Raw genomic sequence first — 24,440 nt, 5'->3', positions numbered from 1 at the left:
ATGAGATATTGCACTTCTGGATATTGCACATTGCTGAGTTGTAATGGTTTTACATACAGGTTATGCTGTTATGAATAAATATGTACAAGGAATATGCTAAGGTCCGGTTAAATGTGAACATCTGTGCAGTGTTATACACATAAATAAATACCAAAATAAATACAAAGGTGAAGTTGAAATGTAACTGTAACCTATGGCTCTGGGGTAAAAACTGTTTGTGTTGTTTGTCTGTGACTTGATTGAACTAAAGTGTCTACCAGAGGGCAGCGGGTCAAACAGACAGTGTCCAGGGTAGGTTGGATCTTTCAGTGTGCTGGCTGCTCTACTGAGGCAGTGAACACTGAAAAGGTCCTCCAAAGAAGGCAGTGAGCAGCCAATGATCCTCTGGGCAGCATTTATGACCCTCTGAAGGGCTTTCCTGTCTGCTGCTGAGCAGATGGCATGTAGTGATACAGTACACTTAGCACACTCTCGATGGAGCAGCGGTAGAAGAAATTCGTATTCATTCATAATCATTTAATAAATTGCGATTACAATAATCATATGGGACAAAAAAGCTAAACACAATCCATTTTGGAAGTAAAAATCAGGGTTGAAAATGGTCAGCTAAGACAAAAACAGTACTGTCTCTTTAAATCGGCCAGCATCTGTCAGGATGAGAGGGGGAGAAGTGAGCGCCTTGTGTGAAATGGTACCCTAAAGTGACATCATGCTCAGCCAATCGGCAGCCTCTCCCGAGCCCTTTCCTCCTCCCGCTGCTCCTGAGAGGAGTGTGTTGAGGCTGCCGAAGACACGGGCTGCTGCTGCTGCTACTGCCGCTGCCGCTGCTGCTGCTGGGTGGAGGGTCCAGGGCACGCTCGCCTCACATCAGGTACACTGTGTGTATATTTGTGTGCCTGTTCTCTGTGCTATTTGGTCATTTATTTACCATGGTGGATTGCTAACTCATTGGGTATGGAAGTGCATGTTGAGAAGATGATGATGGAGGAGACTGAAGATGGCTTTGTGTGTTTCATAACACTCCTTAAATGATGTCGTCTCCATGACTGTAACCAGGATCGGGTGATTGTGTGTGTGTGTGTGTGTGTGTGTGTGTGTGTGTGTGTGATTTTTGTGTTTTAGTCTGTAGCGGAAATTCAGGGGAAATAAACGATATTTGACATCAATGGGAGGTTTTCTATTGAGCGTTAGCCTTCCCTGTCTGACTGGTATTACATTTGTATAATGTGACAAAGATTAACTGCATAATATTTGCAGTATCCACTTCATGTGCTTTGTGTAAGTGTGTGGGTTGATGTTGATCAGTGTAGAATATATTATTGTAAAAATATAGTAAAATATGGGTGTCGACACACTCTCCAGTCATCTTTAGGTTTCCACCATCCCCATGACTACGTGATTTACCTGATACACACGACAGTGTGCCTCAGTCCTCTGAGTCATCTCCCTGTCATCTTGGACGTTGGCAACTCTGCTTCTTTCCATTCATCAAAAAATAGTAGTCACAAGCTTGTACTCGCTTCCTGGTCTGGAGGTTAACTCTTTGTTTCCACTGGCTCAGATGACAATGCTGTGCCGCAAAGACCCGAGCCTTGGAATCACCGGGGGCAGACGCACACCGAGCCCAGTGACAACAGACAGAGATGTGTCGTGCTGTTGATAAGACAAGGGAGCAAAGGTATCTCTCAAGAAGACTCTTTAAGAGCCACAGTGTGATTTGCTTACAACAGCTTACAATTCAGTTTCAGTTTCTATTTTGAGACAGCTTGTTCTTTTTTGTTGAGTTTCTACCATGTCTAAATTAAGTCCAGCTGAATGAATGAACAATATTGTTTTTTTATGCTATTTATGCTGTGTTCAGGCCCATCTGGTCCTTGACGGACGTCCAAAACAAGGCAGCGATGGCAAAGAGAGATTACCTGGTGGAGGCAGCCAAGCAGATCCGCATGGCACTGGACAGTGAGGTCAATGAGGACTATGAGGCAGCTTTCAGTTACTATAAGAATGGGGTGGACTTGCTGTTGAATGGGGTTCAGTGTAAGTGGACAACATGTGGTCTTTCACACAAGTCTTTAAGGCTATGTAATGATGAGGAATTTAGGAGGCGTGTTTGCACAAGACATGTGATGGGAACATGTGGACCTGAAAAAAAAAAACAGGAAGTCACAAACCAAAGGTTAAACAGAGATTTACTCACTGGTGAGACATTTCCCCCTCCACAGTGTGAATAGTCAGCTGTGTGGAACCAATCATTATCCTAGATAAAGCCTAAGGTGTAGCCAGGACAGGATATTGTCTGTTAGATTGATCCTATTCACACAGCTACAGTATTTTATTTATTTGATAGAGCTTTACTGTTTTACAGTGGACCCAAACAAGGATCGTCGGGAGGCTGTGAAAAGAAAGACAACCCAATATCTGAAGAGAGCTGAAGAAATCTTCATAACACATCTGCAGGACAACTTGGGGAAAGGAAGCTCTCATTTAGGGGTAAGATATTCTTCCTTTACTATCACTTACAAAACGTACATCTTATAGTCTCTCATGTGCTCTAAATGTATGGTGAAATGTAGGGTTGAGGCATTGTTAGTGTTCACAAAAGTATTCATAAGTCAAATATTGAATAAGTCACATTAAAGTGTCAGCATTCCTAGCTTGTACTCCTTGAGAGTTGAATAACATAGAAGAGCACGTCCTGTATTGCTTCTTACATGAGACTAAACATTTAGTGACTGTCTGTCTCACACTAAAGCCTTATTCATCTCAAATACTGTGGAAAAAAAAAAGATTGCTTCTGTAGGTGACATGCATGGCTTTCATCACCAGGGTTACAGCAGTCTGAGATTTCGTCCAATCAGACACTTGAGTTCGCCTGTGGAGGATCTGGAGATGTGTAAGGTGGTGGGAGTGACTGATAAGGTAAGACTGTAACACTTACTACCTTTGTGTTTCCATATCAGTGTTGGCTTTGTGTATTGACACTCTTTGATGTTATTTTTTCTTTCCAAAGGTCATGATTGTCCAAAGTATGGTAAATAAGGAGACATTTGTTGTAAAGGTGAGTATACAGATTTCCTCCCTTTCTTTCTTCCAGGTATAGTATTACACTGAATATGCTCTATATTATAATACATTTAAATTAAAAATGCCTCCATATGCCTACATCTATCCACTGGTAGTGGAGATGTTTTGGGGGTTGTTATTGTATACTGTGGCTGGCCAGTTGATGGGAGCTCTTTCCCTCCTGTCTCCCTGAGTATCATCTAGCATTGATCTGCCAGAAAGCTCTCACCCTTTTAGCCAGGGCAAGTGCACCTCAAATTACAATGACCGGAGAGACATGGTAACATACAGACACTAATCTCTAAGGGGGCAATCCAAGCAGTCTTTTCTTTCTTTTTAAACCATGTCTGATTTAATACCCTTTTTTCTCCATATAAACACGTGCATTTCCTAAAAAGATCAGCCCTAATGTGTGTATGTGTTCTTGCAGAGTCTGGTCAAGTCGAGCTGGGAGAGCAGGGACCAGCCAACCATCATTCCTCAGGGGGTGCCATACATGGTTAAGCTGCTAAGATATTATGTCAGCGAGGATGCTGTGTACCTGCATCTTGAGCATGTCAAAGGTGAGCTTTTAACAACTGCTCTGTTCTCAGTGCTGATGGGACCACGTTGGGTGGATTTTGAAGCTTGCACTTCGCTCCAATGTCTGATCTAGTTTTTCCTTCCCATATTGTCCTAGGTGGGAGGCTCTTCTCCAAGCTGCACAAGCTGAGGAACGAGAAGGCCAAGGAACACCCAGAATGCTTCACTTCTGGCCAGCAAAGCATCAAGCTGAAGGCCAGCTACACCTCACCCACAATCAGCACAGACTACCAGCACAACAGCAGAGGGAGCACAGGAGTGATTCCAGAAAAATTGAGCGACGAGAGCCCAGACGCAGACTTCCCCACCTCATGGGATGAGACTCAGCAGCGACTGGAGAGCTGCGGGACTCACTCCTACATCGAGGAGACAGGTTGTCTGCAGAACACACGCTCTGCAGCGTCATTTTATACCAAGCTTGATCGGCTAACTCTGAATTCAGGCCAGACGAGGACACAGGTCGACACCCACATCCATCCACCAGCTCCTAGTTTGTGTTTGCACTCCAGTGAAACTCAGGAACAGCCTGCTCTTCCTCTGTCTTGCACTCGTGTCAGTCACGCTCTCGATGTCATGTCAGTACTTCATAAGAAGAAAGCTGGAATGGGACTGACAGAGTGCAGCTCTGAGTTTGAAGTGGCTTGGAAAGCTGCAGATCCAGCACATAACTGTGAGCAAATAAACCGCTATGCAGTGACTGACAGTCATTTAAATAGCACGCTAGGACAAACACCACCTCGTACAAATCAGACCTCATTTATAAACGCGGGATCCCCCAACAGTGAAAATAATGGCTTGAGTTCTTCCCCTGCCATCTTGCATCTTCCTCTCCATTGCCAAACCCAGATCCGTGGCAGGGCATCATGGGATAGCAATGGCTTTCAGCAAGGATCTGTTTTGAGTGGTAACTCTTTAGATATGGTTACAGACTCAAAGCAGGACAGCAGCAGTCCAACCACTGAGGATAGAAATGGCATGGTAGTCATCAGGAGCACAGACAGAGCAGTATTTTCTGAACACACAGACACGAGGATCACCTCAGAAAGCTACTGGCCTTCCTCTGCGTCCCTCTGCCACAGCATTGCAGGAAAACAGGGGACATTTTCAGGGGCCCCCATTGCCCTCTCAGCGATGAAGTACAAAGGGGAAACAAGTTCCAGTGAGGAAAGAGAGGGTGTAGAGGAGGCTTGCGAATTGCTGAGTCCTGGAGAGAAGGTGGCATCTGGAAAAGGGCGATCATTTGTGGGCTGGTTCTCCTCTGGTTCTACTGGAGCCCCGCCCCACAGGAGAGGAGAGGATGTGGATGCTTACCTTAATTCAGAAGGATCGGAGGGGCAGGGGGAAGACCAGATCATAGAGGTGGATGGCTGGTGCCATATACCTCGGTTCCCTGTGAAGTACTCCAGTCCTACAGATAAGGCCATGCAGACCTGCTGGGGGCTTCCAGAGGCAGAGGTATGTGTCTGGGGAGCTCAGATTCTGCTGGCCCTTGAGAGTCTACATCAGCAAGGCATTCTGTGTCGGGACCTCAACCCTAGAAATGTTCTACTCACCAGCAACGGTGAGTTCATCAAATACATGTAAAAGACTGCATGTGGAAACCCACCATACTTTTGATTTTGATCAAACACAATGTTTTCACAGGAAAGGTGTGTTTGACGTTTTTCGGACAGTGGAGTGAGGTTCAGTCAGAGATCAGCTCCAAAGCTACAGAACAGATGTACTGTGCTCCAGGTAAGAATATGCATTACTGTAAGCTGAAACCCGGTGGTTGTTCCCTGGTGTAACCTGCCACCTAGTGGCAGGATTAAGCAGGTCCACTTTACTCTGAATAAGGTCAAGTACTGCACATTGAATGACAATATGAAAACACCAAAACAAATTTTAAAGAATCTTGTGCAAGAATACAACTTAACTCATTTTGTTGTATGTTTACAGAAATTGGTGGTGTGTCCAGAATTACAGAGGCTTGTGATTGGTGGAGTCTTGGGGCTTTGTTGTTTGAACTCCTAACAGGAATGGTAAGCGAAAGGCTCTACAAGCATTTTCAGTGTAGTGTTTCAGAGTAAAGTCTGCAACTTTGTCATTTTGCATCATTCCTGCAAACTGTGGCATTGGGTCATGGTTTCTCAACCACTCCGCTCACTGTGCTTCCAGCCACTGTGGCAGCTCCATCCAGCAGGAATCCACTCCCACACCCAGCTGCTCATCCCCAACCACCTGGGGACTGCAGCTGCGTCTCTGCTCACTGAGGTTAGGCTTCGGTTCTAAATATTATGCTCAGTGTTGCTAAATTACAACATAGATGGTGTGATTTAATCTTACAGTATCTCAACACTCCTTTATGCTGCTTTGCAGTTGCTTCAGTTTGATGCTGGCTATCGCTTGGGTTCTGGAGGTGGCGGTGTGAGTGACATCAAGTGTCATCCCTTCTTCAGCAGTGTCTCCTGGAAAGCTCTGAGCTGCTAGCAGGTGCAGCTGCTTCACCTCTGAGTGGCCAAAATGGATGCAGCACCAGACCCCTGGTTTTCTTTGCACGTTGTGCTTCCCAAAGAAAAATGACACAATAAAAACTGAAACATGAACAAAACTAGTAAACCATATCTCTTCCAAAAGATGAAACAAATGGACTTGTTATTGTAATTTTCGAGGTTCTTATATTGTAATTTAAAGTACCTTTGAAGCAATTTTGGTATATATTTAAATTTTAAAGTATCCTTGCATATTATCACCACGCATGAAAACTGACAGACTAAATTCTGACAATTACAAATGTTGCTGCCATTAAATATTGTAGGAAAAAAGGATATTAGGCAATAAATTTTACTATTCTCTAAAACTTTGCTTTTCATTTTCTATATAAAATTTTTTCGAGTTTAAATAACACAAGGGTTAAGGTATTACTTTTTTAGTTGACCAATGTCCACAGCCCATTTACACTGTGACGAGTTAAATGTTTTCAAGGTATACTGCATGATAAGCAGCGAACATCACCTAACAATAATCTTAGTAAGAGTTAACTACTAATTTTAATGTTGGTTTAATTTTAATGGGTGCGGTTTATTCTTGTAAATTTAGCTACCCTGTTAGTTACAAAAAAAAAAAAAAAAAACAGTCGAGTAATGCAGCTTTTATTGTTTAAAACTCTCTTTTTTTAAATAGTCTCTTACACAGGATAGAGAGAATTTCCCTCATTTTTGTGAAACAGATAGCATAAATTCTCAGTGAATTTCTTCACTTTGGACAATTAAGAACATAGTGTTTCTTGGTTTCCGGCCCAATGTGTGTTTATTCTTCTTCTCTAAACCAAAATAATGAAATGATACTATGGAGTTTATCTAGGTTTTTCATTCATTTCTCAATAAGTAATAAAATGACATTTGGCGTGGAAGTAATAGAATATCCTTTTTTGATCTAGAGACCAGCACCACAGAAACCCCAAGCCCCGACATTTCTCCACAACAGCAGCAAACTGTTTATCACTGGCTGCCTTACAAATGTCCATTGTACAACTCAACTGTTCTCCAAAAATTCTTTTTTCTAGTTAACCAATACAACATCTGCAGTTACGGTAATGTTCATCAGGTGAATACAGCCACTGTTTGTTTAGGGTGGTTTATTTGGTTGGGCCAGGAGTGCACTAGGATTTACATGTCAAGGAGCAGCACCCTGGGGTCCTCCACCACTGACTTGATCTTGCGCAGGAAAGTGACGGCCTCTCTTCCATCAATCAGACGATGGTCGTACGTCAGGGCAACATACATCATGGGACGGATCTCCACCTAAACAAAGTGGAAAACAAGAGAAAAGGAGTCAATGCATATAAGATTTGAAATACTAACACCAGTGAATGTTTGATAATTAGCAAACAGCTGTGATGTATGACAGAGATTTAACAAACCAAACCCATTTTTTAAAAAGTTAAAAACACCAAGTTTATCAATTCAATTATCCTTTGATTCTCTGATCATTTAGTTCATTTCCGTGTGTGACCATTCTATTGCTAAATACAGTGTGTATTTGATGTATTACATTGAGGAAACGAACCTTGCCACCGACTGCTACCGGCCTGTCAAAGATGCCATGCATGCCTAAAATAGCAGACTGTGGTGGATTGATTATAGGTGTGCCGAACATGGACCCAAACACGCCACCGTTGCTGATGGTAAAGGTTCCTCCGTCCATATCTTCAACAGCCAGCTCGTTCTTACGGGCCTACGAACACACATCCAAAATTAAGATCAATCTCACATTGAGGAAAATCTCAAGATAAGAAACTTTCACAACAAGGGTATGAAAAATAAGAATAATGAACTACAAGCAAACACATGACTCAAAATATGACATAATATACAATTTAAAATATTACCTTTTCTCCCAACAAATTGATGGCCTTCTCAATATCAGTAAAATTCATTCCCTCTACGCTTCGGATTACAGGAACCACCAGACCCTGAGAGAAGAGTTATACGACTGAATTTTCTGCCCTTCACGTTAAAGACGAGTGGACTATCAAGCACTTGCACTTAGCATAACCATATAATGTGCTTGTCTCACCTTTGGCGTGGCCACAGCCACACTGATGTCGACGTAGTCCCTGTACACAATCTCTTTGGTTGTGTCATCAATTACTGAAAACACAAAGAAAGTTGAATCATTGTACACAGAAGAAAAGTGTATACAGGACAAAACGTAAGTAAATATTCACTACGTTTTCACCAAGATTGATTTCCTTTTCATGTGTGCCATTTTCTGTTACATGCAAGCAAAAAGCCGTGGAAGGTGAAATCCACAGGCTATTTTTGATTTGTAAAAGACAGCAATACAGACCCCTCCCCGTGCTTCATTGCGGTATATCTAAATAGGTCAGGGTGGTCTAAAGGCAGTAAAAAAGGTTTGAGGTTTGCAGCGAAATATACTGAAACTTAAATCGTTTTCTTCACCAGACACATTTGCACTGACTTGTACACATATGTGCAAAGACATCAAACTGACACCACAAAGTGAGGTTTCTCAGTCTTTTAAGGTTGATTCTATACCAGCGTTGACAGCAGGTTGGTCAGCCAGAGCGTAGGCAGCAGCTTTCACAAACGCAGACATGAAGCCCAACTTGATGTTATGCTTTTTCAGGAAGGCATCTTTGTAAGTCTTCCTCAGCTCTGTGATGTTGCTGCAGGGAAATAGAAACATAACATAGATCAACTAACAATTGGCATTAAGGAAAGAAGCAGGGTTGAAGCCTACAGGATGCTGAATATGATGCTTGTTATGAACATAAAAAGGAGAAAATTCTAAGAGAAAAAAAAAGATTTGGGGATTTAAATACACATTCATTTCAAAACATGGAAAATACAGAGGTGCTTTAAGAATGACTTAAAAATATCATACCCGTGACTCTAAATTACTGAAATTCAAAAGGCAAATTGTGTTTGGCCGACTATAGCTTCACTATAGACAGACGGATGAACTGTTATTAAAATCCTTTTCAATGTATTTGAAGGGTTTTTAAGTGTTACTGCTTTGTTGCCAAGTGTACAAAAAAACAGCAGTAATTTATAAACCATGTGCAATAAAAAAAAAAACACTATTTATTAGCTCAAATAAGACAATCCACAGTATAGGTTATCACACATTTAAATAGAAGCCTAATGTTATACTAACCTCTAAGATAAACTAGAAACAGATATACTAGAAACTCCATGAAAAAAAGTTTTTCAAATATTGTAACTATGTTATGAAAGATATAGGTCACAATCTAAAATCTCTTAAAAAAGGAAAGAAAAAAACACTGCCTTTTATGGCTATAAAAGAATGCTATTACAGATCGCGGTGGATTAAAGCTATTGAAATTGGCCCGCTAATCGTTTCATCATTGCTCATTTTTCTCATGTATCTCTCTTTTTAATTGTTTGTTTTCCTGTCTCTAACCCTGTTGAAGCTCTAGGGTTTCTCCGCTAACATAATTAGCCCCTCCCAAGACACAGACTCTCCGAGAAAGGAGAGAAGAAGCGATAAAAATCTTCACTTTCTAGAGCCTGTAAATCTTATTGGGCTGTCATAAAAGCCCATATCAGTTGAGGCAGCTCTTCCACTCAGGGTGCAGGTCTCTGTGGGCCCCTACAGATGCTCCAGCCTCCTGCTCTGACTAGCTCCTTCGGCTCCAGATGAGCCCTAGCATGGGAAGTCTTCCTCCAGACCGTCAATGTCAATCTAATTAGGATACATAGAAAACCCTGAATAGCTGAAAGCTGACACCACACATTTGTGGGGAAGAGAAATCCTCAAAGTGTCCTCTTCAGCACAGGGGGCAAGTGCAGACAATAACATTTCCTTGTAAATTAATAAAATCTGTTTTAACAATTCTTATCTTCGTTTTAGATGGCATTACGACCAAATATTTACATTCCAGTGTTTAAGAGGATATTGAGTTTCAAAAAGCTTTTCCTATTGGGCAGATTCCAATCCATAACCATTTGTGCAAGTGTTGTTTTGGCTTTTAACACGGATGTGCATACAATATGTACTGTATACAGTGTGCGTACTGCACACTTACAAACATGTTTATAGCTATTTAAACAGATTTGGACTCCTACACTCTATAAGGTCTTTTTCCTTCAATCGCTTCAATATATGCGTTAATGCAGCGGAGCACATTTCACATTTGATATCTAAAATAGCATTGAGGGCTAAAAAAATATAGGTCAACTTATTTAGAATTTCCTACCTCATGTCGACCTCATTAAACGTAGTCAGCATAGCGCAGGTGTTTTGGGCTTCCTTCAGTCTCTGGGCAATTCTCAGTCTCATGCGGTTCATCTTAACCTAAAACGAAAAACAAGATTTATCTGAATTATTAAGACTCTGTTCCCAACTATTACTGTACTAGACCATTAAACACGTAATCAGTCATCAGATACTCCTAAATGTTATTTAGGTGTAGTGGTGATTTTTGCACTTTACCCTGCTCTCTGTCCTGGCTGCTTTAGCCCCTCCCTCAGCTTGAGCCATTGGTACAGCTGGAGCGGGAGTCGGCTTGATGGCAGAAACTAGATACAAAGATAGATAGATAGAGATACTTTATTTATCACGAAGGATATTAAGGTGTCCAATAGCTTATACAGAACATACATACACATAAGCACACAGACATATGACATCCACGCACACATACTACAAAAATACAAAGGAAGATATCAATAGTGTGCTATTACAGTAAAGTTTGGTTGTAGCATGTTTAAAGGAGCGTTGTGGAAAAAATGCAGAAAGGTGCAGTGGTATCATAGTGCAAGACAGTGTCAGTGCAAATTTTATATCTATTCAAGTACAACAGGCAACACAATATATCAAAAATAGAATAATCATTACTTAACTATACATAGAAACTAGTAAAGACTAGTAAAGACTTGAAGAAAAACTATGAGAAAGACATAACGAAGCAGTTAGTATCTGTAAACATCAGTTTAGTGGAACTGGTGAAAGCCAGTGTCTACAATGAGTAATCATGTAAGCTAGAGGTCAAGAGCACAGATGTCAAGCAAAACAGTTCTCACATGACACAGACCGTCTGTCTCATGACAACTAACCTGGTTTGCTGTCCATAGCATGTGCTGGCACAGGTGGCACAGGGGGCATAGTGGTGGGAATGGGGCCCACAGCTGAGGGGGGAGAAGGTAGAGGGGGAGTAGCAGAAGGTGGTGGAGGAGCTGCAGCCACCGGGGCCTCTGCTTTTGGAGCTTCTGCAGCTTTGGGAGCACCAGCTAAAGAGACAGAGCTGAACAGTTAGGATAAGGCAGACTTTAAAGTATTACTATTGTCAAAGTCGTAAAATTTTCAATGAAAATACAATAACGACCTCCTTTTCGAAGCTTAAAGAGCGCAGTTCCTCCCTCGACCTTCCCCCCATCAGGGACCAAAAGCTCCTCAATCACCCCAGCAGCAGGAGACGGAACCTGCACTGATGTCTGATGGCAGGGAAAAAAAACAGTCAAAATAATTGTATGTTTAAAAAAATAATAATGTAAATAGTTCTAGGATATTTTCTAAATAGCATACATGATGTGATTTGGCTGGTGCCGAAGTAATAACTGCATGCATTTATTTAAGTTAAAACTTAACTCTCACCAAAAGTTCATATAAGAAATTATTTTAAAAGATTCACAGTCAGGAGAAAGTGACACACTTCAGTAATGATTTGCCTTTATTCTTGTCTCTCGCACCGGGCCCCACAAATATGAATTTTTAAAAGGATAAAATGGAGTGCTATTTTAGGAAAAGAACATGCCCCAATACTTTGATTCATGCTATGCCACACACTCTGAAGGCTTTTACTTTTGCAGGCAAGGCCCAACAACTAACAGCAATCAAAAACATGGTGGGATTTACTTAGTTTTACCTTATCAGTCTCAATTTCACACACCACCTCATCCTCAGCGACGGTGTCTCCAACAGCTGTAGGGAGAAAGCTTTATTTTGGCATCCGAGAGAAAACTGACTACCTTTTGTTTAATTTGGTTGTTATCTGTATCAGAAGCATCCATCCATTCATCATCTGTAACCTCTTATCCTTTACAGGGTCAGAAGCTACTAATGTATGCTAATTAATAAAAGGAGTTACCTTTCTCCCACCTCACGTCCCCCTCTGTGACAGATTCTGCAAACGCAGGGGTCTTGACTGTGACAACTTCATCTCCTGGAGAACAAAGACAAGTCAAAGGAGATGCATTTCTTCACACCACACATCAGTGGTTGAGCTTCAGATAAGTGCAGAAATGAAAGGCATGCAGGCCCAAACATACTGTAGGCTACAGACGTCCTGAAGTACTGGATTTGGAAGACGCTGGACCGGGGATCAGATTTTCTAAAAATAAAACACACCATTTTTTATAAATTCAGACAAGTAATACAAATCCCCAAAACTACTTAAATGTATCACCCAAGAGTGCAAAAAAATATTATGATTCAGATTTGGCTTGTGTGTATGAAACAGCACATGCTATACTCATAATTGGAAAATAGGTTCATGACAGTGCATGGCTGGCATAGGTATGACACTTTGTGAACCAGCGTTGACGACTGAAGACTGTCCATGTCAAGTCATTCATCATATCTACGGTGTGAATGGTGTACTTACATTCTCACAGTAAAGTAGCTTGTCTCTTCAAATAGTTAAATGTTTTTATGAGTAAATGTACTTACACATTGCTGCTCAAAATAATAGAATGGCTAGCTGATAGAGCTGTAAGAAATTTTAAAAGGGAAATGTGTTAATAACTTCTTGCAGCAGGACTATCCGAAAGAAAAAATTGGGATTTCAGACTTCACGCTTCAACAGTAACAAGACATACCTGCGGTGGCCCGACGAGATAATGCGTTATTCCCCTGTGACAAGATAAAGTTAGGCATTACTAAACGTCTGTAACTTTTTTAATGTGAAGTATTGTGCAGATCAACGACTCAACAATGTCTGGAAAATTTGACAACATTGAAAAATTTACATCAAGGTCAATATAACTATGTTTAACAGCGAACATAAATAACATTTCGGATTGTGCATAAATGGCAATGGTGTCATCAACAGGGAGATAAGTAAGTGCTGTCGGTCAAAGGTCACTTCTACGCGCTAAACGACGACCTTTGACATTGGCTAATCAATGCATTATCTGGCAAACGTGGCTTCTGTGGTTTTGGATTAGAGCTGCATCAGAAAATGCATAATATATATATTTTATTTAAGCAGCTAACGTTACTTGAACAGCTGCATTAAAGCTTAATTATCAACTACTAATTTCACTGACAGGCAGACAATTAGGACTTCGCTGACATTTGACTTTGCTTACCTAACTTTAGCTTCTAATGCAGCGACAAAAATGTAGGATGACACTAGACGAAAAAAAAAATATTGACACCATTATAATTCCATTAAGTTAGTTAAACTGGGCGTTGTTTTCTCTCATAAACCACAATATGACCTCAGCATGACAGCTAAAAGCACTTAGCTAACCTTCCAGTTAATTTAGCTTAGTGTGGCTAACGTTAGTATTTGATAAGTTTGCGACAAGATATTTTCTGCGTAGCTAGGTCAAACAACTTTAACGTTCATGTCAAAACGAGAGACCAACTCAACACAGAGAGCACTGATGCAATACTGTCTTAAGCAAATACTTGTGAAGGAAAGTGTCATATTGTCCTTGGCTTACAATGTTACGGCCTGATCGTGGCCTACAGCTAATGCTAATGCTAATGGTAGCTCTGACAGACTTGAACACACAGAAGCTGCGCCTTCGCCCGCAGCCAGAGAGGAGTCATCTAGCGAGTGGCCACGACAACATTTTATTTGCTTGTTGCCTACCTGGCGGATGGCAGAGAAGGAACGGCCAAAATTCCTGGTGAGACACCGGGAATGGGATAACATGGTGGCTGTGTGACAGCAGCCTGTCAGCGGAACGGAAGGGAACTCCGGTCACACCGACAACCCTGACGCGGAAAGATGCGAGGAAGTAGTGTGGGATAAACCAAGTGCTCCGAGTGGAAGGGGGAGGAGGGGGGAATCCTCACCGTGGTCCCCTCTACCCCTCTACACTACTGTCACTACATGGTCACTGAGAAATAATCTACAAATAAAGTGAAAATACGGTGCACCTTCAACCACCTTCACAGACAGCCATAGGTAACAACGTAAAACAGAGTTTAGAATAGAAATAAGATAAGGTAGCCTAAGATAAGATGAAGCAATGTATAGGTAAGAAAATATTGGAATAGCTAACATATAAGTTCAGATGATTTTTTGAAACTGACAAAGCTAATCTTTGAGTAAACCAGTAGGCCTACCTTCAAATATGCTGGATAGAGAATATATATATAAATAAATATATATATATTTGATATTTTTGATTAATAATTACGTGTACTTTCGTTTTCACTCCTGTCGTCTTTGTGTTTGTGTGTGCTTTGTGTTTTATTGTGTCTCTGGGCTACCAATTGGTACAATTACGCTTTGAAGACAAAACAAAAATAATTGACTGATTAAATAATAGCAATATATTAGTCTATAGACCCTACATCCTATATGCATGTACATTATTTCAGTTATAGGCTAGATGAATCCGAATTATTGGCCTATGCATATATGGGCTGGCATGCATTTCTAAATTACCTATTTTTGGTAATTCCGGACAGGCTGTTGAAAATCACTTTCTACGAGACTACTAGCTATTAGTCCAATACCTTACACATACTTTCTTCCTCTTGACATTATGTGGGTGATGTGTGACCACCTCATTGCTTTCACATGGCCACGCCCCAGCTCCGTCTGATGCCTCGACTCTCCTGCACTGCTACTGCCCATCTCACAGTGTGCGCAGGCCATCAGCTCGGCAGCACTTCCCAGCGCAACAGGTAAGGTCCCATCACAGCCGCTCACTCTGTCTCTCTCTGTGATCGTGGTTAAACTGCAGCCCTGTAGTGTGACAAAGTGCATGGCTGCAACTCACACCGCTTAAAAACTCATCACTGGAGTTTAGTGGTTTTTCACGAGAGGTGCTTTTGACACTCTGAAGGATGCTTTTACAGTACAGTTGACAACTATAATTACGTTTGGTGAGTTTTTAATTAAGTTATCAAGTGTTTATTGACTATTAAGTGAATGTTTCAGTTTGTATAACTAAACAAAATATTTGGTTTGATTATTGAGATTATAGTTTCATATACAAATTAGTTTCACATTTAAAAAAAATAATTGTAGCTACATTTTATGTTCTTCAGGTGGGCATCAGCTAATTCACAATTTATTCACAAACAGTAGGTCTACAGCCTGTTACAGTATACTGCATGGCATTTTCAAAATGTAAAGAGTAAAGGAAACAAACAATTTATGAGAGAATTAAATTGTTTCAAACTTTGCTCTGTGAAATAACTGAAATGTTTTTACAAATGTTTTCTTAAAGGAGTTTGGTCTTTCTGATAGAATGTTTAATTATATTAAAAGTAAGAAATAGAAATGTAAGTGGGACTGATATAGAATCCAATGTCTAGAAATAAATAGTAGAATCTGTACTTTTCAAGTGCATCGTTTCATTCAGAAGTATTTTTTAATTAGTTTAACAATGCACTTGCAGTCCATGTTGTGAGTTAATGTGTTACAGCACAAAAAATATTATAAAATACATTTTTAAAGTAATGAAGCCAGTGACCATAGAATTTTTTTTTTTTACCAATGAAGATCATCTCTTGATCATACCTTAAGATGACAACCAAAGAAAGCAGATGTTTTTATAATACTTTCTCTTGTATGTAATGTATACACAGAGCCGTTTCTTGTGCGTGGTCTGTGGCTTTCAGAAGCTGGAATTTACCTTTCATGAATATTACAGTTGTTCTTTTTATCCTTTGTGTTATCCATTACTACTACCTCAAGATGAAATGATACAAAAGAACACACTCCCTTTATGATCAAGAATTTCTTTCTTTTTTATTTATTTTTTTAACAGAACTGAGGATCTTGCAAATAATGTAGGGTTCTTTGATTTTCTGTAACACAGTAATTCTACATTTGCTTGTTAATGTAGGAATTTTAAAATCACAAGTGTCATTTCAGGTTTTCTAAACAAAAATACACAGAATTACCTGTGAATGTTGTATGTATTTAATTAATGTACTGGTAATCATTTTACAAATTAATATACTTTATCTTTGCTATCTAACCAAAGCATAAAGAGACATTGCATTGTTTTGTCATAACAGTTTGATTTGAATGTCAGGATTTAAGAAAAATAAAGGGCTATAGCACATTTTTGTCTTATTTTAAAATGTGTTTTTTCATTATTTATTATCATAACTGTGTTTCACTTTTCTGTCCTTTCAGATTCTTGCATTTCACATAACTCTGATTGCGCAACGTGTGTAGCCGAAGCAGCCAGTTTTCTCAGTGAGCATGAACCTCAGTCTTCCTGACCAGAACATGCACAACTCCAGTGAATGCTGCCTAGAGGACGACAAACCTGATGTCATGTTGCCTTGCTTCCGCAGAAACATGTATGACGAGCCTCTGGCCTCGTACTCCAGCGGATCCATCATCTCTCAACTCCTCCGCAAGACAATCCACAACAAGAGGGCACTAGATGAAAGTCATTTCTACCTTTCCAGCTCCACTGCCGCTGACTCCGGCCAGGAGGACCAGTGCAGCGTCTCCTCAAAGGACAGCACGGTGGAAGCTGCCTCCCCCAGCGGTCATGTTTCTACAGGAGCCAGCCTGGAGGGGGAGCATCCCATGACTGACCACCTGCAGGCAAAGAGAGCTAGAGTGGAGAACATTATCAGAGTCATGGCGGGCTCTCCCAACAGCAGGCAACATGGAGACAGTGAGAGGTCTGACACAGATGCCAGAGACACCAGAGAGGCCAGAGAAGCATACAGAGAGAACAAACGTAAGCAGCGGTTGCCTCAACATCAGGAAAACAGTGTAGGAGGACCGGCAAACAGAAGACCTGGAAGCAGCAGTAGTGATAACTGCAACACCAAGGATGAGGAGTGTCACAAGCTGAAAGAGCAGCTCCACAGCATGCAGAGGCTGTTGCGTCAGCTCCAGGAAAAGTTCCTTCAAGTTTACAACCAGGAGGACCCTGAACACAATGACAGAGATGAGACAGAAGTCGCTGTTGAGCACGACACCATGGGAGAAAGCACAGAGCCACGCTACGTAAGCACTGAAGATGATTTTGAAAGGAAGAATAGCAGAGTGACTGCAGAGTGTAAGGACCGAATGAAAGTAGTTGGTTACCTGGTACACCAGAGAGAAAGTCAGAACCTGCAGGAAACCCTGAAGCAGGAGCTCTCCAGGGCTGTGAATGACTGTGTGGACAAAGTGTTCAAGAAGGTGTCCTCCACTGGGCTGGATCTGTCCCCTCAGCAGCACATGTGCTCATCTCCAGAGATGCAGCTCAGCATGGGTGCAGACAGGAAGAGCCAGCAGGTGGGCTCCACCCAGGAACAGCCCCATGCTGAGGAGGCTGCAGTGAAACCCCGCTCTTTGGAGTATTATGAACGATCTGAGGCTCAAAGCCCACAGGACCAGACGGAGGCGCTGTCACTGGTGGTCCGCAAGCCGGCAGTGACCCCTCTGAGCTCAGTCACCCCGACAGTGAAGAGGCCCTATCCTGTGCACCAGACACCATTTCAGTTCAATTACAGCACCCCTCTGCATGACAGTCAGATCCTAGAGCATCTTCTTAAATACGGGCCCCATTCCAACTTCGGGGGTCTCCCTTGCATGCCCCCATCAATGGACAGGACCTCCCCCGACTCAGTGGACCTGCCCTGGGACACCATCGCCATGAGGTCCAAGGTGACATCCAGCCACCTCGGCCACCACCCTCGTCCCTCCGCCCTGGGGGCAGTGACGGTCGACAATCTGTGTCTCCCTCATGTCAAGATCGAGTGCGGTGAACTGCAGAGCATGGCTGAGCGAAACCCCTACATGTCACTCAACATATCCTTTCACTTAAAAGAAATATTTCGAGCCAGAGTGGCTTTGCTTTTTGCCTTTTCTTGATGCAGGATTTAGAACTATATTGTTTAATAATGATGATAACAAATGAAAAAACAGTGACTTTACTATGTAAATACAAAACACATATTACAGAATGACTACATTTTCTAATACATTTATTTTTTAAGACTTCAAAAACAATCTACCTGCACAAATTTGCAGTAAAAATCTTGATGTCACATCATATTCTGTTCTATTCCCGCTAGAGCAGAATATGCTTGATAATATCTCATATATACTGTATTTATCTTTTTATTTTATGCAACCCCCCTATATCGCTTCATCATATAGCTCTTCCATTTGAACAATGGCTGGTTGAAGCTCATTGCAGCATGGGCAGTTCCAGTAACAAACTTCAAGGAGAATTTTTTCTTTGATCTTGCTAACCCCATAGAAAATTATAGCATCTTCTTTAATCTGAGCAGAGTAATGACTTTAAGTTTAGAAAAAGACAAATAAAAAGGAATACAAGGCTTTGATAAGAATTGCCAGGAACAAAAGCCAATTTTTCAAAGGCTGAAAAAGCATCAGTTTCTGTTTCAGGAAGCATCATTTTTTCAGACTTGAAAAGGTGCAGGATCTGTTTCTCCATCATCAGAGTGATAGGGGTGCATCTAAAAGGTCACATCTGAGTGCTGGTGGAAACCAAAAGTGCTTCCCAACCATAACACTTGAGCTCTTGTCTTGAGCATTTGTTGTTGGATACCTTTGTCAGAATGTACATGATTGAAATAGAGTGCAAGATAACAGTTGTTTTGCCTCATAGGAACTCAAAGAAAGTCCCCATGGGATAAGTTGTTCTATTCAGGAAATGTTTTTTTCTTCTTTTTTATATATTTATATTTATTATATTTATATTGCTAACATCCACAATCAATATGATTCGAATAATATCTACATTTCATCTTTCTTTGCCCAAGTTAATTAAAATAAATGATTTGTTTACTATCACTCTTTATAAAGTAAATTATCCTAAAATAGTCACAAAAGTGTTATAAAGGAATATTATGTGGTGCCTCTCAGGATTCACTTTATCTTTATGGAGCAAAGAGCTCTGCTTCTCTTTGAACAATACCACATAAATCTTTCATCCAAACTTCCATATTTCAAAGGTAGGATTCCCTAATAAATGTATGGCGTGGTGACCTGATAAGGAAATATTATGACCTAAGGCGTGGTGGTGGTGGTGGACTACAGAGGAAATACTTCTGAGTATCTTCATTGCCATAGGGGGAACGCTTGAGGAGGTATTGCATTTATTAATATTGGCAATAAAGAAAATATACGTTGAATGTTACACCATTTTTTTTTACCACATAACCTAAGAAACAATTTAGAAAATATATTATGTGTAACTTTTTACTTTTTTGTAACATTTTACAAAATGTTCAGTTTTTGCAAAGTTTTTTTGCCAAGGGAAAAATACATAGCAACATATGTCGTCTTTAAATCAACTTAATTATATCAGAAAATCATCTTCATTTTTTCTAAACATTTTTAAACAAGCTGTCATAACATCCAGGCATGAAGTGCTTCGCTTTCTAATTAAAAATCTCTAATCTAATTCGTAATTCTGTTTTGCCAATAAGCACATTATTGACTCCCTGGTTAATGCCGAGCTGTTCTTTAGGGAAATTCAATTTAGCTGAAGATTGAGGCAACACAATACTCTGGTCTGCTATCACTTTGCAAAGGACTGTATGCTGTGTGTTGTATTTAATTGCCAGTTTTTTCTGCCTTAACATAAATGTGAACATCCAGGAGGGTCTCACCCCGAGCCATCTGAAGAAGGCAAAGCTAATGTTCTTCTACACCCGCTACCCCAGCTCCAATGTGCTGAAAACCTTCTTCCCTGATGTCAAGGTAATTATTATTTTTTTTTGTATAAAATAAATCTCTTTTTTAATTTAAAGTCGCAAACAACCAACAGGGTTGTTTGCCCTGCGTTTAACTCCCGGGTATCTACTTGTCAGTGTATGTTTGGGACAAAAAAATCAGCAGTGTGTCGGAGGAGAGAAACAAAAACGCAGAGGGTTTAAATAACAAAGCCACTGAGCTGCTAGTATGTCCTGGGGGCAGAGGGAGATACAGGGGCATTCTCTCTTTAAAAAAGGCACTCCAGTCAGCAAATGGAGTGACAAAGGACTCTGTAGGCAAGGCATTGCTATTGAGTGTCAACAGAGAGTTGGTATTAGAGACTTGTGCGGCAGCAACCAGGCGGCGATGAGCTGGCCCTAAACACAACATCCTGTGTATTTTGGCCTTGGGCTCGTGTCATGCCTCCTCTTCTATCTCCTTCTTTTGTCTTCTCTCTTGTCTCCTTATCTGTCTCCTGTTGTTTGTTCTTCTCATTCATCCTATTTATCTCTGCTTTCTTCTCTTACATTTTTTTTCCAGTAGGAACAGTACATGCTTCCTGCTTATGAGCTCACACGCTTACCTCCCCTCTTGCCTACCTTCTAATTTTCTCTTGAGTTTCTCTTCCATCTCCTCTCCTATCTTTTCTCCTTCCACCGTGGCCCTGGATCTTTGAGCCAGTGCGGGCCCCTGCCTCTCAATCTGCTCTGACCCCCGGGGTCAGGGGGGAGGATGCTGTTGCTGCAGCCCTGCGAACGTCTCCTCCTTGCTTACAATCCTGTGGTGGGAAGTGGCACTGAACAAAAGAGCACCTAATCCCAGTGTCTGATTCCATCCTATCAGCCCGAGTCAATGAGAGGGAAGCTTCCTTCTGTCCTTATGCTGCCGCTTTCTCACCCACCACACCAGAGAGAAGAAGCGTCTTTGATGCCTGCCCAGCCCTTAGGCATTTTTTTCTGTCTTTCTGGATGAGGAGATAGAATAACAAGACTAATGTCAAGACTGAGTTTAGAAATACAGAGCCCTGACAGATGTTTTTTCACCCCGGACATTGGTGGGAAAAGCTCAGAGCAATTAATGTCGCGTAGAGTGACAGACCATTTGGTGGCATTTTGCCCTACAGGTACCAAATGCAGGCTTTCAGTCAATTATGGAAAGGGTGACTAATGCCAAAGCATCAGTCGGCCATTTGATTTTTAATTGAAAAGCAGGGAGATTAATATTCTTTTTAATTTTTGTATGCTCTCATTGAAGTCTTAAATAAATTCTGAAATGACATAGTTCATTAATCCCGAAAAGGATGGTCTCTGCTTTCCTTTGCCTTCTTCACTCAGAGATCAAAGGTCCAAAAAGCACTTCTGGAGCTGCTAGGGATTCATTGTTTTGCTCAAGGACACTTAGCTAGACAGATTATTGTCAATGCATGACCCTTGAATCCTCGGCTGTAAGCTTATGAATGGTATAAAGTGAAGTTTTCTTTTCCATTTCCAGTTCAACCGCTGCATCACCTCTCAGCTGATCAAGTGGTTCAGTAACTTCAGGGAGTTCTACTACATCCAGATGGAGAAGTTTGCCCGCCAGGCTATCGTTGACGGCATCAGTGATGTCAAAGACATGACAGTTAGCAGGGACTCAGAGCTGTTCCGGGCACTGAACATGCACTACAATAAAGCCAATGACTTCCACGTAAGTGTCCCTCATTAGTCATTCCTCTTTTATGTTGCCATTTGTATTGTTTGTGTTGAGATGATTCTATCAGAATGTTTGCTCATGAGGTTTTGCCTAAAGAGGTACTGCTCTCATTCTGTACACTGTGTGACAGATGAAAAAGGTTATTCGTTTCATGGCAACCGTTTAGCTTAGCTTAGCATAAAGACTGGAAACGGGGAAACAGGTAGCCTGGCTCTCTCTGAAGGTAACAGAATCCATCGACCAGCACCTCTAAAGCTCACTAATTAACATGTAATATCTTGTTTTTTTAATTATCAGCAGTTGCCCAGCAACCATGAATTGTTGAATTCTTTTTTTTTTCCTCTTTGTTTTTAATTAGTGGGCTCTGGAGGTGGTGGTAGGTGGATTTTGTTACCTTAGGACAGAGCCAGACTAGCTGTTTCATCTTGTTTTTATTATGCTAAGCTAAGATAACTGGCTGCTGGCTGTTGCTTGATATTTAACAGACAGACATGAGAGTGGTATCAATCTTTGGATCTAAGTCTGCCAGATAGTGAATAAGCATATTTCCCAAAATGCCCAACTATTCCTTTAAAGCATTGGAGTTGACACATTCATCACAGCAGTTACTAACCTGCTGAAGTATGCCCTCCTGTCAGCATGTAGCCATGGCCACGTATGTCGTGCTATGACCTGTGTGTCACACTGCACCTGTGGCTGGCCAGCCTTTACAGCCATTATCTAAACTCCAGAGTGATGCTTTATCAAACTGTGGGAAGAGGAAGCCGCAAAATCCTACTAAAACAACTCAGGATTAGAGGACCAGTACGCCTGAGCGAGACTGAGATTGCTACTGATGCGGAATGCTGAGAAAGACGCTGTGGATTCCGAGGGAGAAGGCCGTTTGGTGGGAAAGGGACGGGACCGTTTTCTTTACCTTGGGACCAAGACATTCCTTTCCCAGGGATGCTTTTGTGTCAGGAGATGAGGGGAAAGAAAAATAACGTATGCCAACAACTGTTGTATTAACTGGTCAGTGGATGGGAAACAAGGGCTGCAGGGCGGGTTTCTCCCAGCATCCCTTGCATCAAGACTTCATTTGTTGATGCGTTTTAATCCTGCTGTAGTTATGGGATACTTAGCCCAACTTTAACCGCATCAAATCCTTACTACAATTATTTCTAAGTTCATACCTAAACCTAACCTATATCAAATAATTTTAATCTTCTTGCCATATTCCTTGTGGGATTCAGAACCGTGCTTTGTTGACTGGCCCTGTCAGCGCTGGGTAGAATCCGTGGGAAGAAAGCTCACCAGTAGTTAGTTAACGTTCAAGAAAACAAGACAAGCTAATCAAAGAGGCCTCTAAATGAAAGCTAATGATCACAGCCTTGCATTCATTGTATGTGTGCAGAGAACAAAGAGATGAGCTCCCTTTCATCAGTTTGAGTGTTTGAAGAATTGCGCTACAGGTCTTCATTTCATATGTTTTTGACTTTGAGAAAACTGAAGACAGATTGTTCAGTATGCTTGTAACACAGCATAACATGAAGTACTTTTTCATTATTAGAATATGATTTATTGATTCATCTTATACGTTTCCACTTGTTCTCTTTTACAGGTGCCAGACAGATTCCTGGAGGTTTCTGAGATCACCTTGCATGAGTTTTACAGTGCCATTTCTGCAGCCAAAGATTCAGACCCCTCTTGGAAAAAGGCCATATACAAGGTGATCTGTAAACTGGACAGCGACGTTCCAGATGAGTTCAAGACCTCTTCCTATTTATAGACTGAAGTGGAGAATTATAACCGTGAATGAACTTGTGTATAACTAGTGAACTAGTCACTTGACAGTATTATTTCATCCTTTCTTGTAGTGCATTTTAGTGAGGTGAAATGTAGATGTTGGATAATTAATCATGTTGAAGATCTGTGAAAACACACACAGACACATACTTTTAAATATTGATAAGCTATCTATAGTCTAAAATGCTGTATGTTCTACTTTTACAAACAAGCAATCATTCATAAGTATTAATGCTCTTGTGGTTTATTCTATTGTTTAGTGTTTACTTGTATAATCTGCCTCAACACATTTAGAGAGTTACTGAGTTTGTAGGTGTGTCAAAATGTTTACAAAGTGTAATCATTCTTTTTGATATTGTGAAACTATAGTGTAGCCGGATTTAGCTGAACTGGAAGAGTTTTTTTTGGCAATTACCGTCAGTATTAGTTTGCTTTTAATTCAATTTGATAGCTGTGTGTTGTGTAAACGTACATACGCTGTTGTTGTATGTTGCATAATGTTCTTTAATTATGTTGTAAACTTTTAGCTTGACAGAATATGCATGTGAAAATAATGCAAGTGACTGTTATGGGTTTTATTATCATGTATAAAGGTCATGTAAAGTACAATCATTTTCCGATATTTCATTCACAGAAATTGTACTGGATGATTATTAAAATTAAAGATGCACTAAATTATAATATACAACTTGTGTGTTATGCTGTTCTTTGGCAATACATGAAGACACACACCAGGTATATGCTTTGTATTTGGTTGTAAATGTTTTACTCTCCCTATGAAAATACTGTGAGCCACTGCCGAGCCCCTAAGGTGCCTCTAATCCACGTGCACCAGCCAGCTGTTAAATGTCCCCCAAACTATGCCGTTCACATTGTTCACCGAAGCCAATTCAAGTCAACTTTCTAAGGCCTGCATTCA

At 40.9% G+C, this 24,440-nt stretch overlaps 3 protein-coding genes across 3 annotated transcripts; 2 read left to right on the top strand and 1 right to left on the bottom strand.

Annotated features, from left to right (window-relative positions):
- The first annotated feature begins 773 nt into the window (after positions 1 to 773).
- rps6kl1 (ribosomal protein S6 kinase-like 1) lies at positions 774 to 6,460 on the top strand. Its single transcript, XM_039786140.1, has 12 exons — positions 774 to 871; positions 1,562 to 1,678; positions 1,862 to 2,037; positions 2,366 to 2,490; positions 2,827 to 2,919; positions 3,011 to 3,058; positions 3,494 to 3,626; positions 3,743 to 5,206; positions 5,290 to 5,379; positions 5,584 to 5,666; positions 5,803 to 5,898; positions 6,004 to 6,460. Exons 2-12 carry the CDS (start codon positions 1,644 to 1,646, stop codon positions 6,112 to 6,114), a joined length of 2,454 nt encoding a protein of 817 aa, XP_039642074.1. The 5' UTR covers positions 774 to 871; positions 1,562 to 1,643; the 3' UTR covers positions 6,115 to 6,460.
- A 300-nt stretch (positions 6,461 to 6,760) lies between these two features.
- dlst (dihydrolipoamide S-succinyltransferase) lies at positions 6,761 to 14,148 on the bottom strand. Its single transcript, XM_039786142.1, has 15 exons — positions 13,994 to 14,148; positions 12,990 to 13,023; positions 12,841 to 12,880; positions 12,441 to 12,502; positions 12,260 to 12,334; positions 12,038 to 12,093; positions 11,498 to 11,606; positions 11,229 to 11,402; positions 10,606 to 10,691; positions 10,370 to 10,467; positions 8,685 to 8,815; positions 8,203 to 8,276; positions 8,015 to 8,098; positions 7,693 to 7,860; positions 6,761 to 7,427 (listed from the first exon to the last, which is right to left on the bottom strand). Exons 1-15 carry the CDS (start codon positions 14,054 to 14,056, stop codon positions 7,293 to 7,295), a joined length of 1,389 nt encoding a protein of 462 aa, XP_039642076.1. The 5' UTR covers positions 14,057 to 14,148; the 3' UTR covers positions 6,761 to 7,292.
- An 831-nt stretch (positions 14,149 to 14,979) lies between these two features.
- On the top strand, positions 14,980 to 24,185 carry prox2 (prospero homeobox 2). The gene is made up of 5 exons (XM_039786141.1): positions 14,980 to 15,039; positions 16,505 to 18,127; positions 19,943 to 20,050; positions 21,536 to 21,730; positions 23,337 to 24,185. The coding sequence occupies exons 2-5, from the start codon at positions 16,574 to 16,576 to the stop codon at positions 23,502 to 23,504; spliced, it is 2,025 nt and encodes a 674-aa protein (XP_039642075.1). The 5' UTR covers positions 14,980 to 15,039; positions 16,505 to 16,573; the 3' UTR covers positions 23,505 to 24,185.
- The last annotated feature ends 255 nt before the right edge of the window (positions 24,186 to 24,440 follow it).

Source organism: Perca fluviatilis, chromosome 20 (assembly GCF_010015445.1).
Source record: "Perca fluviatilis chromosome 20, GENO_Pfluv_1.0, whole genome shotgun sequence".
NCBI classification, from domain to species: domain Eukaryota; kingdom Metazoa; phylum Chordata; class Actinopteri; order Perciformes; family Percidae; genus Perca; species Perca fluviatilis.
Note: the sequence above shows the minus strand (reverse complement) of the source record. Positions and strands in the feature narration are given on the sequence as shown.